Source organism: Dipodomys merriami, unplaced genomic scaffold (genome assembly GCF_024711535.1).
Source record: "Dipodomys merriami isolate MVZ:Mamm:240054 unplaced genomic scaffold, mDipMer1.0.p SCAF_16, whole genome shotgun sequence".
NCBI classification, from domain to species: Eukaryota; Metazoa; Chordata; class Mammalia; order Rodentia; family Heteromyidae; genus Dipodomys; species Dipodomys merriami.
The window spans coordinates 9,354,675-9,369,121 of record NW_027202937.1 but is presented as its reverse complement, the minus strand read 5'-3'; the positions used below and the strand labels follow the sequence as shown (position 1 = coordinate 9,369,121).

The window sequence follows — 14,447 nt, the reverse complement described above, 5'->3', positions numbered from 1 at the left end:
GCTATGTACTTCTGTAGTATACATTTGAGTTATTTGGAAGACCTCTAATTTGATTAAAGACTATAGAGAAATTTTTGCGAAGTATCTGAACTTGTTTTGTGACTTCAACCTGTGAAATGTCTCCTTTTTCCCCTCTGATAGCATGTGGAGAGGGCCAAATGTGAACTGTGTTGACAGCACCGGCTACACACCCCTGCACCATGCTGCGCTGAATGGTCATAAGTAAGTACTAGTGAGCTACCTTTCTGTCTTCTCTGTGTCTGGCTTTTGGAGTGTTCTTTTGTTTCCTGTTGTCCTTTGTTGTGAAACAAACGAACACAAACTAAATTTCACCCATTCAGAATCCCCCCCCCCTTTTTTTTTTGGTTGGTCATGGGGTTTGAACTCTGGGCTTGGGTGCTGTCCCTCAGCTCTTCAGCTCAAGGCGAGCACTCTACCGCTTGAGCTACAGCACCACTTCTGGTTTTCTGGTGGTTTATTGGAGACAAGAGTCTCACAGTCTTTCCTGCCCTGGCTAGCTTTGAACTGCGATCCTCAGATCTCAGCCTCCTGAGTAGCTAGGATTACAGGCGTGAGCCACCAGCACCCAGCTCCCCTCCTTTTTTTTTTTTTTTTGCCAGTCCTGGGGCTTGAACTCAGGGCCTGGGCACTGTCCTTGAGCTTCTTTTGCTCAAGGCTAGCACTCTCCCCTTAAGCCACAGTACCACTTCGGGCTTTTTCTGTATACATGGTACTGTGGAATAGAATCCACAGCTTCATGCTGCTAAGCAAGCACTGTCCCACTAAGCTACATTCCCAGCCCATTTTTTCCCCATTAACTCTCCTGCCCCTCCTGAAAAGTATTTAGCTAAAGGTTGAATTTTACCTTTTTTTTTTTTTTTTCCGCCCTGCTTGTCCTTTTTTCTCTGAAAGGTTCCAGTGCTATTTAGTGCAATGCTAGCAATATGGAGAACAAATTTGGTGTGCTCAGGTCAGAAGGGGACTGGGATCTCTTGGCAGACTAACCCCTTGATAAACAAACGACTCAGTGGGCATGGGAAACTTGTCTTTACTCTGTTTCCTCCCCGTTGCCATTATTTTGCCTCATAAAATTAGCCCTGTAGATAAGAAATAGGGGAAAATATGTACATAATAAACACTGCCTGTTTCATTTTCTTAAGTATAAGGAAGTTTCTGGATTCTTGGGTGGCATTCATCTGGAAATACGACATTTTTCTGAAAGATGTGGGCCCAGGGGTGAAGTAGTCTGAGGGCAAGGCAGAGGCTTAAATGCATGGGCTTCAGGTAAGGGAGCTGTGGTGGCCCAGCACAGGGTAAGCACAATTAAGACCTCTTCCCTCCTAAGTAATGGAAACCTGAATTGAAGTGAATGTTGAACTCAAAGGACTGTAGCTTGTTAGCCAAGTTCATATCCACACACTGCTTCTTATTTATAGTGAGGATTTTCTTTGGCCTAATGTGCTTAATGAGTGCTGTTGCAGAAAGAGAGCCAATTCCTCTTTCTGGAGCTATCAAATGATTCCATATGTGTCTGGCTTATGTTCACAACAGCTTGAGTTCTGCCTTGCCTGTTCATTTGCAGCTCCAGAACCACCAAATTATGAATCACTAAATTTGAATAACATGGTGGAACTTGTCTTGTTTGACTACTTTCTTTGTGTATGCCAATCATGGGGCTTGAACTCAGGCCTGGGTACTGTCCCTGAGCTTTGTTTTTACTCAAGGCTAGCTATCTCCAGTTTTTTGGTGGTTGAATTATAGCTAAGAGCCTCATGGACTTTTCCTACTTCAACTATCTTTGAAGCATGATCCTCAGATCTCAGCCTCCAGAGTAGCTAGGATTACAGGAATGAGCCACCTGTGCCCTTTGCCCAGCTGTTTGACTACTTTTATGTAAATTCTATCCCTGAGTGCTACTTTAAACATCACAAACCAGAAAATGGTTCAAGATGTAGGGAGGGAGAACAGAGGTTTTCAAAGTAGTGGGAAGCGAGCGGATGGATGGGTCATTGAGAAGGCCCTCCTGGGAGGCACTGAGTCATTGGCTCATGATGGTTCTGACACAAAATTCTGGGAAGATGAGGAAAAAGCCTGACAGTGAACTCAGGAAGAGACAGCTTAGTCAGTAAGATCCTATCTGGGAGGGCCTTGTGCTACAAATATAAAGATCTGGTAGTAGGAAAGACTTTGGGGTTCTTTTGCAGACTCATGATTGATTTTTGCCTTCTAGGGACGTGGTCGAGGTCCTCCTGAGGAATGATGCACTTACCAATGTGGCTGACTCAAAAGGCTGTTACCCTCTGCATTTGGCAGCCTGGAAAGGAGATGCCCAGATAGTGCGGTTGCTCATCCATCAAGGGCCCTCACATACCAGAGTCAATGAACAGGTTGGAAGAAGAGAAGCTTTCCTCCCTATATTCAGCTACAGATGCACTGTGGCTGTCCATCACCATTGCAGTCACAGAGTGCATACCTCAGAGCCATTTCATCCATATCCCACACTCGTCCTCCTCACCTTCATACTGCTGTACCAGGAGGATACATTTTATATGTGTCTTGACTCATGCAGATTTGGAATAGTACCATAATAATCATATACACTATGCATGCAGAATTTGAAATAATGAAAATCATTCAAAATTGCATAGTACCAATTTAAAACTTGTGGACTGCATAAATTGAGTTTATGCAGTCAACATTGCAATGCAATGTTCTCAGTGTTTGTCAGTACTATGTGAGTCATTTGTTATTTTACATACATCAGAACATGCAGGAGTGGCCAGATATAGTACATATTTATAATCCTAACAACTGCATAGGTAGAAGCAGAAGTATCTTGAGTTCAAAGCCAGCACTGATAAGAGTAGTGAAATCCCATCTCAAAAACAAAAATAAAATGAAAAGGGCTAGGGTGTGGCTCAAGCAGTAGAATGCTTGCCTAACATGTGTAAGGCCCTGGGTTCAAGCTCCAGTGCCACAAAAAAAGAAAAGAGAAAGGAAGGAAGGAAAAAAAAGTGGAAATACAGGTTAGTACTGAAAAATAACTAACAAGTCAGAAATGTTATTGGAGGTCAGAAGTCATCCACTGGAATGAAGATCATAAGAAATAAATGATAAGTGAGAAAGCAGAGATAATTCTTAGAAAATGAGGAAGACAGGATGTGCGTGATGACACACATCTATAATCCTAGCTACTTGGGGAGTAAATTCTGAGAGGTGTGAGAGGCCAGCCTGGGCAAAAAGTTAGCAAGACCCAAACTGAACATCATGGCCTGCATCTGTAATCCCAGCTACACAAGAAGTATGGGTAGGAGGATTATGTTGTGAGGCCAGCACCCCTCAAAAAAAGTGAGAGACCCTATCTGAAAAATAAAAAGGGATCAGAAGTGTGGCTTTAGTAGTGGAGTGCCTGCCGAGCAACACTAGGCCTGGAGTTTAAACATTTTTTTAAAGCAACATTTAAGGAAAATACATAAGGTACACATGATGGTTCACATGTCTGTAATCACAGCAGTTAGGAGGCTGAGGTAGGAGGACTGAAAATTTGAGGTACACCTGGACTACCTTAAAAGCAACAACAAAACCTCCACAGTCTTGAAGTGCCAGATTTATATATTCCTAGAATACATTTCTTTTGAGTTATTCCTTTGGGAAAATGATAGTTGAGTTATGCAATGCTGAGACAAGTCTCCCCAGTGAGTCCCTCCCTGGATCAGAGCCTGGCTGGGGGAAGGAAGGGCCCCCGTTGGGGCAGGGAGGCCTTTCCCTATATGACAAGCCAGCCTCCTGTGTTCCGCTTGACACTGAGCTGAAGCAGGTGATTTTCTCATTGCTTGGATGAAGGAGATGCTGCTCTTTCTCATAAGATGAGGACTGTTCAGTGACTTTGCTGAGAGGAGATTGTTAAATTACTTACAAGATTTAACAAGATTTTTCCTCAAAAAGTAAGAAATCAATAGGATCCAGGTAAGTTCTTAGTGGGCTGTTAAGAGCATGACTTGATTCTGAGAAGGTCATCTTCTCTCTGAGTGGAAGTCAAGTCCAGTCCCTAGATATCTCCATCTTGAGATTGTAGTTATCAGTCACCCACTATGCCTCTCCATGTAATGGGTTGGGCAGGTGAGCAACAGACACTTCAAATAATCAATGAGAATGCTGGCATAGAACATTTGGGATGCAAATTGTCTCTTTAGAATTGCCTCTGTAGAATCTAAATGTGATTTTACTCCTCCTGACCTCAGTGATAATTTCTTTTCTCTGGAGGGAATGTATAAAGAAGCTTGCTTATAACTAATATTCTTAAACATTGAAAAATGGGATTGCCCATTAAAGTACTTTTTAAAGCAATTTTCAGCAACCATTTCTAATCCTGCCTTTTGCTTGGAACACAGCTGCTTGTATTTTTGAGCCACTTGAGTGTGCTAGCTTGTCCAGCTCACAGCTGCCTCCTGCCTGGAGTATTCATTGTTATGTGGAGTCCAGCCCAAGTGTTTGAGTATCTGGCAGGCAGGTGGGTGGGGAAGGGGCTGGGCAAGATGACTACGGTAGCTTGAACATCCTAATTAATGTAGGTAGTTATAAGCACTGCATTGATTTATTTAAAGCATAAATGTGGTTCCCACTGGATGCTTGGACATAAGGGGTTACTGAAGTATTGAGGTTGTCTTCCCCATGAACTTCTTTGTGAGGCATCCAGAAGGCAGATTCAAGTTATTCTAGCTTTGGGCCCCCCTCGGGCAGTATATTGCTTTGATATATTTCATCCATTTTATCATCACCTTTTCTTTTCCTCTCCTTTTTGTAGAATGCTCTTGAGATCAAAGAACTCAAAAAGTACGGCCCCTTTGACCCTTATATCAATGCCAAGGTGTGTACTTTGTTGCCAGGATTTCTCTGCATCATTCTTTCTCCATGCTGTACTTCTGTGGTCCCCTCTGGCGTCTACTCTTGTCCACTCAGGCTCCTCCAATCACCCTCACTGTTGTTGCTTCAGCACGTCTGCTTTGGCTTGTTTGGGAACAGGAAAATGCAGCTGTCCTGCACATGGTTTTATTTATTTTTGAATTTTTTTATTGATAATATAAAGGAGGTATACAGAAGGGTTACATGGTTTTATTTTTAAAACCCCTACTAATTCTGGAAAGGTGGACCATCTGAAATGGCAGCAACAGGGAAATAGAAGGGCCCATTGTATAATTAGTTTGCTACTGCAACTTCTAAAATCATTTAATTTTTTTTTTTTTAAAAACACTCAAATGGGGCTGAGAAGGTAGCTCAGTGGTAGAGTGCTTGCCTTGCATGCATGAGGCCCTGGGTTCAATTCCTCAGCACCACATTAAGCAAAAAGAAAAAAGCTGGAAGTGGCACTGTGGCTCAAGTGGTAGAGCACTAGCCTTGAGATAAAGAGCTGAGGGACAGCGCCCGGGCCCAGAGTTCAGGCCCCACGACCGGACCACCCCTCCCCCCCCAAAAAAAAAGCACTCTAAAAAACAAATTAACTTACTTTTGAATAAGCACAGAAAAACGATTAACTTTGAAAGTCAAATCTGACTTTCTCTCAGGTTTCAATAGCCATGGTGGAAGTAGGCGTGTGTGAAGACTCTGCTTTAGTCTTTGGAAAGCTCCTGCTTGCCACTTCCCTCTTGCATCTAAGAGCTTCTGCTTTAACACATGATGCTTTACAGCTTCTGTCCGGTCTCTCTAGCCATTACCTTCTCTTTCTGCTTGTTCATCCTTGACCCATGTAGGGCTATGAAGCAGGAAATGATGTAGCTGGTTATGCCAAGGACAATGGCCTAGTAGTATCCAGGGTTGCGGTAGGGTTGATAGATGTGTGATGAGCAGCCTAGCCTTCTCTGCCCTCAGGTCTTCCCTAGGGAACTTTGAATCTTATCAGCTGCATTGCACCAAAAAACAAAACAAAACAAAATGAAAACCTTGCAGAGCAGAAATTTCATGCTCCCACTCCCCAATAGATTTAGCAAATAGCAATTCACCAAGGTCTGACCCTGGATGTCTTGTAGGAGATTTTAGCTGTTGGGCCTTAATGGAAGAGAAGCACTTTAATCCTAGGTAGTACAGCATCTCAATCTGTTTGTTTTTTAATGTTCTTGTTTTCAAATGGAAAGATACTATGTTTTAGATGCTATGGGTATGGAGGTGGGGAGTAGAACAATAGAGTAGAAAACTTACAGGTCATAAGCTTTCTTATAAGATCCCAAACTTGAGTTCTGGGCTGCTAGTTTTGAGGTTTGTTGTATTAAATAAGTTGCTTGATTTCTCTGAGCCTGGTTTCCTCTTCTATAAAATGGGATGTCAAGCCAAAAGCCATTAGCTCACTAATCCCAGCCTCTTAGGAGGTTGAGCTGTGAGGATTGAGGTTCAAAGCCAGCTCTAGCTGACAAATCCAAGAGACAGTCTTCAGTTAACTAGCAAAAATACTGGACTGGAGGCAAAGCTTAAGTGGTAGAGCACTGGCTATGAGTGAAAAAGCTGAGCGAGAATACATGGCTTGAGTTCAAGCCCCAGTACCTGCACAAAAAACAAAACTTGCTACATTGTTAACTCGACCTGTGTTTGCGAGGTATGTGCTTTAGTACTTGAGCCTTGTCCCCAGCCCTGGTTTGGAGGATTTTTTTCTTCTTTTTATTGGTTTGGAGTCTTAATAAGATAAAGTTAAAAATCTGGTAACTAGTAATATTTGAGGCCCTAATGTTTTAATGTACATAATGTGGTATATTTGCAAAAACATTTGGAATCTTTTTGTTTCTAGTAGGTGATGATTAGTGAAACATTGCCAAGTTAGACTCTTCAGGGCTTGGTTTTGCGGGGAAGGACCTGAGGTTATTATTTCCTAGTGGTGGTTTAGTTAGCTTGTAAAGCTATGATTAAAGGCTATGACTTTGGTTTTTAGAAGTACTTTAATTTTGGCATGCATAAAAGAAAATTGTCTGAATGTAATGCAAACCTGCTCCTGTCTTTGGAAGCAATGTTGGTTGCTCCCTCCCCCTCTCAAGACCTAATGATGCCCACTGCTGGAAGGGTCAGAGCGGTTTGCTTATGCTGAGTGTTCGGGTCTTTAGTAGCTGATCCTTCTGAAGCCAGTTCTGTCTAGCCTGCCCAGCTTTGTCCTGACTTCATGGTATTTTATTAACTTGGCTCATGACTAGGAATTATTTTTGCTAAATTACACTTCAATGCTAAATCCTATTAAGTACCAGTAAAATTTTAGAACTTTTAGATGGCATTCTGGGAACAGATGTGGTTTTGTGAGTTCTTTTTGTTGTTTTTGAGCCACTCAGTACATGGCATTTTTGTTACAACAGCTTAAGAAGGTTCATCATTTTTTTTTTCCCTCTCCTAATTTTTGAGGTTGAACTCAGAGCCACACACTTGCTATACGGGTAGTGACCCTCTGAGCCAGACATCCAGCCCAAATTTCCATGAGCTGTGATAGCTTCTGTAGCATTTGAGGCCTTTCCTTGTTCAGCAAAGGAACACAGAGAAGGCCAAATGTAAGTCACTGTAGTTAAGGTAAAACTGTGAAAATGTTTATCCCCTACCTTATAACCACTTCGATGCCTCTGAATATCATGGAGTTGGCAGCAATTAGTTTTAGGGCCGGTCTATTCTATCCACTTAAAGAGGCTTTGCACTCTCAGAGCTGGAAGGGACTTGAGTTTATCTAGAACCACAATTCTGAGTGCGTTGGGCTGTATCAGAATCTTGTGGGAAGCTTTTAAAAATCTGTTTGTAGCTAGGTTGATAGGCATGAGCCACCAGAACCTGACTTGACGCTGGCATTTTGTAAAAGCATAGGCCAGCTGCTGTGTGAACTGCTCTTTAGGTTTATCTGGCTGTCCCTTGAGATTAGATTCAGATTATCCATTTCTGATAGGAATGGCACAGTGAAATGTGGTGTGTGCTTCTCATTACTCCAGTGGTTAACATTTCCCAGCTGGCTATCTCTGTATGTATACGTTTAATTGTTGCTGTAACTGAGGACAAACTACTTGTAGTTAAGTCATGAATATCATGACTCTTCAATCCTAAATGCTTCCATTTAGTGTTAATTAGTTCTTCAAATTAAATCTCCCAAGAACAAGGAAATTTATTTGTGCAACCATGATTATTAAGTTCAGAAAATGCAAAATTAAGACGATATTATCCAATACATGATCTGTGTTCACATGCTGCCAATTATCAATAGTGTTCAGAGCACTTTCCACAAATGTGGAATGCTTCACAACTTTGTGTGGCATCCTGGTGCAGGGGCCATGCTAATCTTCTCTGTACTGGTCCAGTTTTAGTACATAGACTGCTGAAGCGAGCACTAGAGCTTGTTTTTTGTTTATTTTTTTCCCTTTGCACTAGGATCCAACCCAGAATCATGTAAAATGTGGAATTGTTCTTCCTTTTTTTACTCTTTTATGACATTGGCTCTGTGTGTGTGTGTATGTATGTGTGTGTGTGCATGCGCATGTGTGGGCGTGTGCGCACGCGCACACAGCAGTACTGTAGCTTTCAGTTTTCTTGCTCATGGCTGGTGCTCTACTATTTGAGTCACGTCTCTAGTCTTTTCTGCTCCAAATGGCCCTGAACCACTATTCTCCAGGTTTCAACTTCTTCTGTAGCTAGGTTGATAGTCTTGAGCCACCAGAACCTGACTTGATGCTGGCATTTTGTAAAAGCATAGGCCAGCTGCTGTGTGAACTGCTCCTTAGGTTTACCTGGCTGTCCCTTGAGATTAGATTCAGATTATCCATTTCTGATAGGAATGGCACAGACAGAGCTGCTGTTTGTAGTGCATCATATCACAGGGCATATAATGTCAGTTTGTCTCCTTGATGAGGATAATAACTGAGTTGGTGCCTGTGGGTTTTTGTTTTGTTTTGTAATACTGATGATGGAACCCAGGATCTTTGTACATACTAAACAAATATTTTTCCATTGAGCTATAACTCTAGTCTTTGTTTTTCTTTGAGACAGAGTCTCATGGTATAGTTCAAAACAGCCTTGAAGTGATCATCCTTCTGTCTCAGACTTCCAGTTACTGTACAACCAGACTGGCAGAGTCTTAATATTTTTCCCTTGCCTTCCCTTTGAGGTGTTTCTTGGTAAGTCTGAGGTTATACATACTACCAATTATTTTTCAGCTTCATGTAATTCCAAGTGAAGTTGGTTTGAGAGCCACTGATCAGGAATGATCTTGCTCTATCCCTGAAAGGTTGGCCATCTGTCCTTTATTTATGTATTAGTTTTTCTTAACAACAGATAATTCATTTCTGCATGGTAGCCTCTTCTTAGATACCACTGATTTCTACTTTCTTATGTTTAGTTGGTGTCTGTATTCCTAAACCTTTCATTTTGGCTGAAATTCTGCTTTCTAGAGTACTAGAGAATAAAAGTCTGACTCTTCTTTTACATTGTAGATTTGGTTCTCTTGTCTTTCACATATCTACAGTCTCATAGACCCAGTTTTTCCTTTCCAATTTGGATGCTTCTAGAGCCTGTAGAATAACTGTAGCCCAGGTGTCCCTAATGTAGACAGATCTCTGTCACCAAGGAATAAGAATAAATGTGCCCTAGAGGTGTAATCCAAGCACAGGAAGGTGATGATCCTGATATACTTCCAAGAAGAGAAAGGAATAGAAATGTTTCTGTATAATTTTCTGCTGCTTGTAGTTTGTGAATATATAATGTGTTTAGATTGATTGATTGATTGATTGGTTTATACTTGAATGGACTCTTCAGATACAAGAATTAGAGAATTAGCCACAGAGATCTCTTTTTTCTTAGAGGTACCAATCATAACAAAGAAATGTGGGAGGGAAAGCCAGGGTGGGTAGGAAAGAAGGGTTTTAGGTTATTTCATCTCATTCCCTTTCCTCATAGTAATATGCATAATATATATGATTCCAAGAACTCTTGAGGCATGAGCACCTGTAGTGTCATTGGAAAGGAGTAAAAGGGAAGGATTCCAAATGGCTCCTTGGAATCACCTTTCTTGAGGATCTCTGAACCAACACTTAACCATTTCTTTTTTTTTTTTTTTTAATCATTCGTGGCATTTCGACTCTGGTCCTGGGTGCTATCCCTAAGCTACCACTTGAGCCACAATGCCACTTCTGTTTTTCTGATGGTTAATTGGAGATAAAAGTCTCACATGGACTTTCCTGCCTAATCTGGCTTTGAACCATGATCCTCAGATCTCAGCCTCCTGAGTGGCTAGGATTACAGGCATGAGCCACCAGTGCCCAGCTTTAATGATTTCTTAACCCAACAGTTGTCAAGCTCAAAGAGCAGACTTAACCTCAAGAGAGTTATAAGTACTAAACATATCTAGCAGGAGTGAAATACACTTAGGTACTTTCTATACAAATATGGCCATAACTTTTTGCATATGTGGTTGGACCATTATTAACATGAGGCAAGGAATTTTTCATTAATGATCAAGATTTTGCCTTTAAAGAGGCATCTTTGTGACACCTGCCTTTATTCTTGTAAAAACAAAGCAAAACAAAACAGAAAAAAACAGTGTGTGTTGGGGGGAAGGGAGAGGTAGAGTAGGTGCTAGACACTGAACCCCACCCATGCCTGTTTAGCATGTGCTCTAACCCTGAGCCTGGACTTTGCCCCCAACCTTTGTATTTTATTCTCACTGAATAGAATTTTATATTTCTTCAGTTCCTAATGTCATACTGTTTACAGACTCAAGGACAGATTATTCTGGATGTTGGGAGACAACTTGGATGTGAAAGAAACAGTACTATTTGCCTCTGAGTAAACAAGTTTTTCTGGATTGGAGTTTTAATAAGAATAAGCCGACTCCTTGGCCCTTGCTGTCATGCTAATCTTGAGATGTAAAACCCAGAGGATACGCTTAAGATTCTTTGGGCTGCCACTCTGCCCCAGAGTTCTACAAAGCTCCTGTGAGTCCTGTTGCTGTAGCAGTGTGATTTTCATCAGGAGAGTGAGAACTGACAGCTCTGGGTTTGCTCAGGGAACTCATGCCACCAAATAGGAAATGAGCATTCCAAGTGGCTCTCCAGTTGGTTTGTTTGGCATAGGGAGCCCCAAGTCTTTGCTTTCTGCCCAACAGTTGCCCTTCCTTCAGACTTCTAGGTTGACATAGAACTCATTCATGGGGCCCAGGGTGTCACAGGAGGCAGTTGCTAGTAGGCTGGGTACGGTAGCCATGGAAGGCTGCGCTTTCTCATCAGCTGCTGTTCCTGAGCTGTGCTGGAGCTCAGGGACCCTCCCTCTGCATCTTTGTTTTATTTATTTGTGTGCCTTTCTCTTTGCATGTGCTCTTGCTGCTCTCTTTTCTGACCTCTTTTTCATTTAAAATGTCTTTGCTGTGATTTTGCCCTCTTGGGGCCTTGCTCCCAGCAGCTCTGGATCTTTCTGGTACACTTGGTATAGCTGGAAAAAATGATGCAGTCAAATGCCAGATCAAAAGCAGATGGAATTGCGTGCATGTTTGGGTAACTCCTAATACACTACTTTAATGTCATTAATTGAATTAAACAATGGTAGCAGTACTTGATTTTTACCTCTTGACCACTGAGAAGTGCACAATATTAACGTGATGGACAGCCTCCCACTTAAGCTTTGTTTCCCCCAAATGGCAGAAGCCTCTTGGAGAAATTTGGGGATTTCAAATTCTTGTGGGAGGATTATTTTCATTGGGGCTTCTCAACAAGGAGAGAAAGAAACATAATTAAAATTGCTGATGTTTTGCTTCTGATAGCTGAAAAAGCCCAAATATTTTTTCCTGTTACATCAAGACCGCGTGTTTAGTTTTAAACAAAATTGTCACTAGAAGGTTACGAGTTATGAATCTAAATTAATGTCAGTGTTACATTTTAATATTTTGCACCTCTCATAATCAAACATTCCAAGTCTAATTGTACCCTTCTTACCTAAGAAGTGCTTTCCTGTGTGGGCTTTTATTTTACTGGAGTAGATACTGCATGTATTGATTGGTAAAGGCTCCTAGAGTGTTGGTGCTAGGCACAGGGGCAGGGGCCATGTCCCTTCACAACTGAGCAAGTGCCTTGCTCCACTGGAAATGGCTGTTGGCTGATACCTTGAGAGTGGTGCCTTTTTAGTACTTAACTCTGTTATTTCCATTGTTGGCTGATTGATTTGCATGCAAGAAGTTACACAGATGACCAAACCCCTCACCTTAAAAAAAAAAAAAATTGTGTGAAAGGCAGGGGATAGCTGACAATTCCAGAATCAAAAGCGCAAGGTTGAAAATGCATAAACTGTAAAAACCAACTGAAGTTTAAAATGAAACAATGGCAGTGATATGATTAGTATTCACATGCACTGGGACTTTTACAAAATGCCTGCCACATTCACTCTCCCTGCAGTTTCGAAATGTAGCCTTCACAGCATGAGGGACTGCAGATGTTTGGGGGACAACCTCTCCCCTCTGGAAGGAAATGGGGAAGCAGTGGCTGAAGGGAAGGATCAGGCTTTCCCCAAGAGTATGCATGGGTTCTGACTTGTATCAGTCTCCAGGTTATTGCTGCAATTTTTCTCATTTAAATTTCAGTGGTTTTTATGTGTGATCATGCTGGCCAGGTCCTGGTCTGTCTGTCACCTTTCTGATGCCATACACTTGTTAACCCTTCAGAACAATGACAACGAGACAGCCCTACATTGTGCCGCCCAGTATGGCCACACTGAGGTGGTGAAGGTGCTCTTAGAGGAGCTCACTGACCCCACCATGCGCAACAACAAGTTTGAGACACCTTTGGACCTGGCAGCACTCTACGGGAGGCTAGAGGTGGTGAAGATGCTTCTCAACGCGCACCCCAATCTCCTGAGCTGCAACACAAAGAAGCACACCCCTCTGCACCTGGCAGCAAGGAATGGTCACAAGGCTGTGGTCCAGGTCCTCCTGGATGCTGGCATGGATAGCAACTACCAGGTAGCAGGGCGGATGCTTCTCCCAGGTGCAGGGGATTTAGCTATTTTGGAAAAGGCGAAAAAGCAACATGCTGCTGCGCTCTTATTATTTAGCACATTTCACATCATGTTTCAGGTTCTTCCATTTATTGAATTGTTTTTATGTGCTACTTTAGAGACAAATGAGCTCTTCCAGTGAGTCTGTTATTTTTATTTTTTTCCTTTTCAGGGAATGATAGCTAGTCTTTAAACCCTGAAAAGACATACTGTGGCCTATCTTTTAAAATCATTTTCTCCCTGACATATATGTTGCTATGGCCACCAATCTTTGATGTGATGCTGCTAAGATGACAGCATCTGCTTCCCTTGCTCACCTTCCCCATTCCGGGGATGGGTCATTAAGCATCACATTGACCACTCCACATTTGTTGATGTTTTTGTTTGTTTGTATTTTTTTTGTGCTAGTCCTGGTGCTTGAACTCAGGGCTTAGGCGCTTTCCCTGGGCTTCTTTTACTCAAAGCTACCACTCTACCACTTGAGCCACAGCCGTACTTCTTCTGGCTCTTTGGTAGTTTAGTGAAGATAAGGGTCTTAGACTTTAGTGGGTTGCCTTTGCACTACAGTCCTCAGGTATCAGCCTGCTGAATAACTAGGATTACAGATGTGAGCCACTCAAGACCAGCTATAATTGCCTCTTAATAAGATCTTGATTCAGTTCCTCTCCTTCCCTTTCCTCTTTTACCTTCTCCTTCCCCTTTTCCCTTTCCCCTTTCTCTTTTCTCCTGTCCTCTTCTCCTTTTCCCTTTCCTTTCCATATTTGAAATGCTCTTCTTCCCTTTTGTTTTCTAATTCCTTCTATCCAGGAAGGTAGAGGAAGAAGTTTTAGGAAATTTCCCTGCTCAAGTAGCTCCAAGAATAATTGTCATTCACATTTGTCCTGCTGGTGGCACACAAATAAATGGCATTTGTGTATGTGCCATGATTGTGGTTTTAGAACCCACATAAGAACAGTTGGAAGGATAATGACCAAGGGCTTTGTGTAGTTTATTTCCTGTCCCTTCTTACCTATGTCCCATTTGTCCCATGAGGCCATGCCAAACTGTTCTGATGACATCCTGCTGCGCTCTCATTTGCTTTCCAGACGGAGATGGGCAGTGCTTTGCATGCGGCTGCTTTGTTTGGCAAGACCGATGTGGTGCAAATCCTGCTGGCTGCAGGTGAGAGGTCTGCAGCGCTCTGTCTACATGGCATGCTAGGGATGGGGTTGTTTCTCCCCAGCCTCCCCAGAGGGAGGAAGTTTTTGCTAGCTGCATTTGAACTCCATCTGTGTGTGTGTGTGTGTGCATGCGCGCGTCTGTGTGTGTGTCTGTGTGTGTGTCTGTGTGTGCGTACACACGCTGGTTGATTAGGAATGTATGAACCGCTCCTAAATAGCTGGATTAAATTTGACTGTGGATGAAAAGTATTGGTTGTGCTTTTTGGGAGCTTTAGTTGTCCTGGAATTTGACCTTCAAAGCTGGCTTAA

General features: G+C 42.3%; 1 protein-coding gene and 1 non-coding gene across 10 annotated transcripts in view; one reads left to right on the top strand and one right to left on the bottom strand.

Annotated features, from left to right (window-relative positions):
* Anks1a (ankyrin repeat and sterile alpha motif domain containing 1A) overlaps positions 1 to 14,447 on the top strand; it is a 186,949-nt gene that overhangs the window by 59,224 nt on the left and 113,278 nt on the right. For 6 of the 9 annotated variants that reach the window (XR_011372212.1, XM_070023927.1, XM_070023929.1 and 3 more), the window contains exons 2-6: positions 142 to 222; positions 2,231 to 2,387; positions 4,805 to 4,867; positions 12,647 to 12,943; positions 14,064 to 14,139. Coding sequence is in view for 8 of the 9 variants with exons in the window: in XM_070023927.1 (XP_069880028.1) it covers positions 142 to 222; positions 2,231 to 2,387; positions 4,805 to 4,867; positions 12,647 to 12,943; positions 14,064 to 14,139 (674 nt within the window). In the remaining variant the exon portion in view is untranslated. The remainder of the gene's footprint in view (positions 1 to 141; positions 223 to 2,230; positions 2,388 to 4,804; positions 4,868 to 12,646; positions 12,944 to 14,063; positions 14,140 to 14,447) is intronic. The other 3 variants (XM_070023924.1, XM_070023926.1, XM_070023932.1) reach the window with 1 other exon arrangement.
* Positions 8,227 to 8,333, bottom strand: LOC138828523 (U6 spliceosomal RNA). Its single transcript, XR_011372275.1, has one exon. It is a non-coding gene; the product is annotated as a U6 spliceosomal RNA (small nuclear RNA).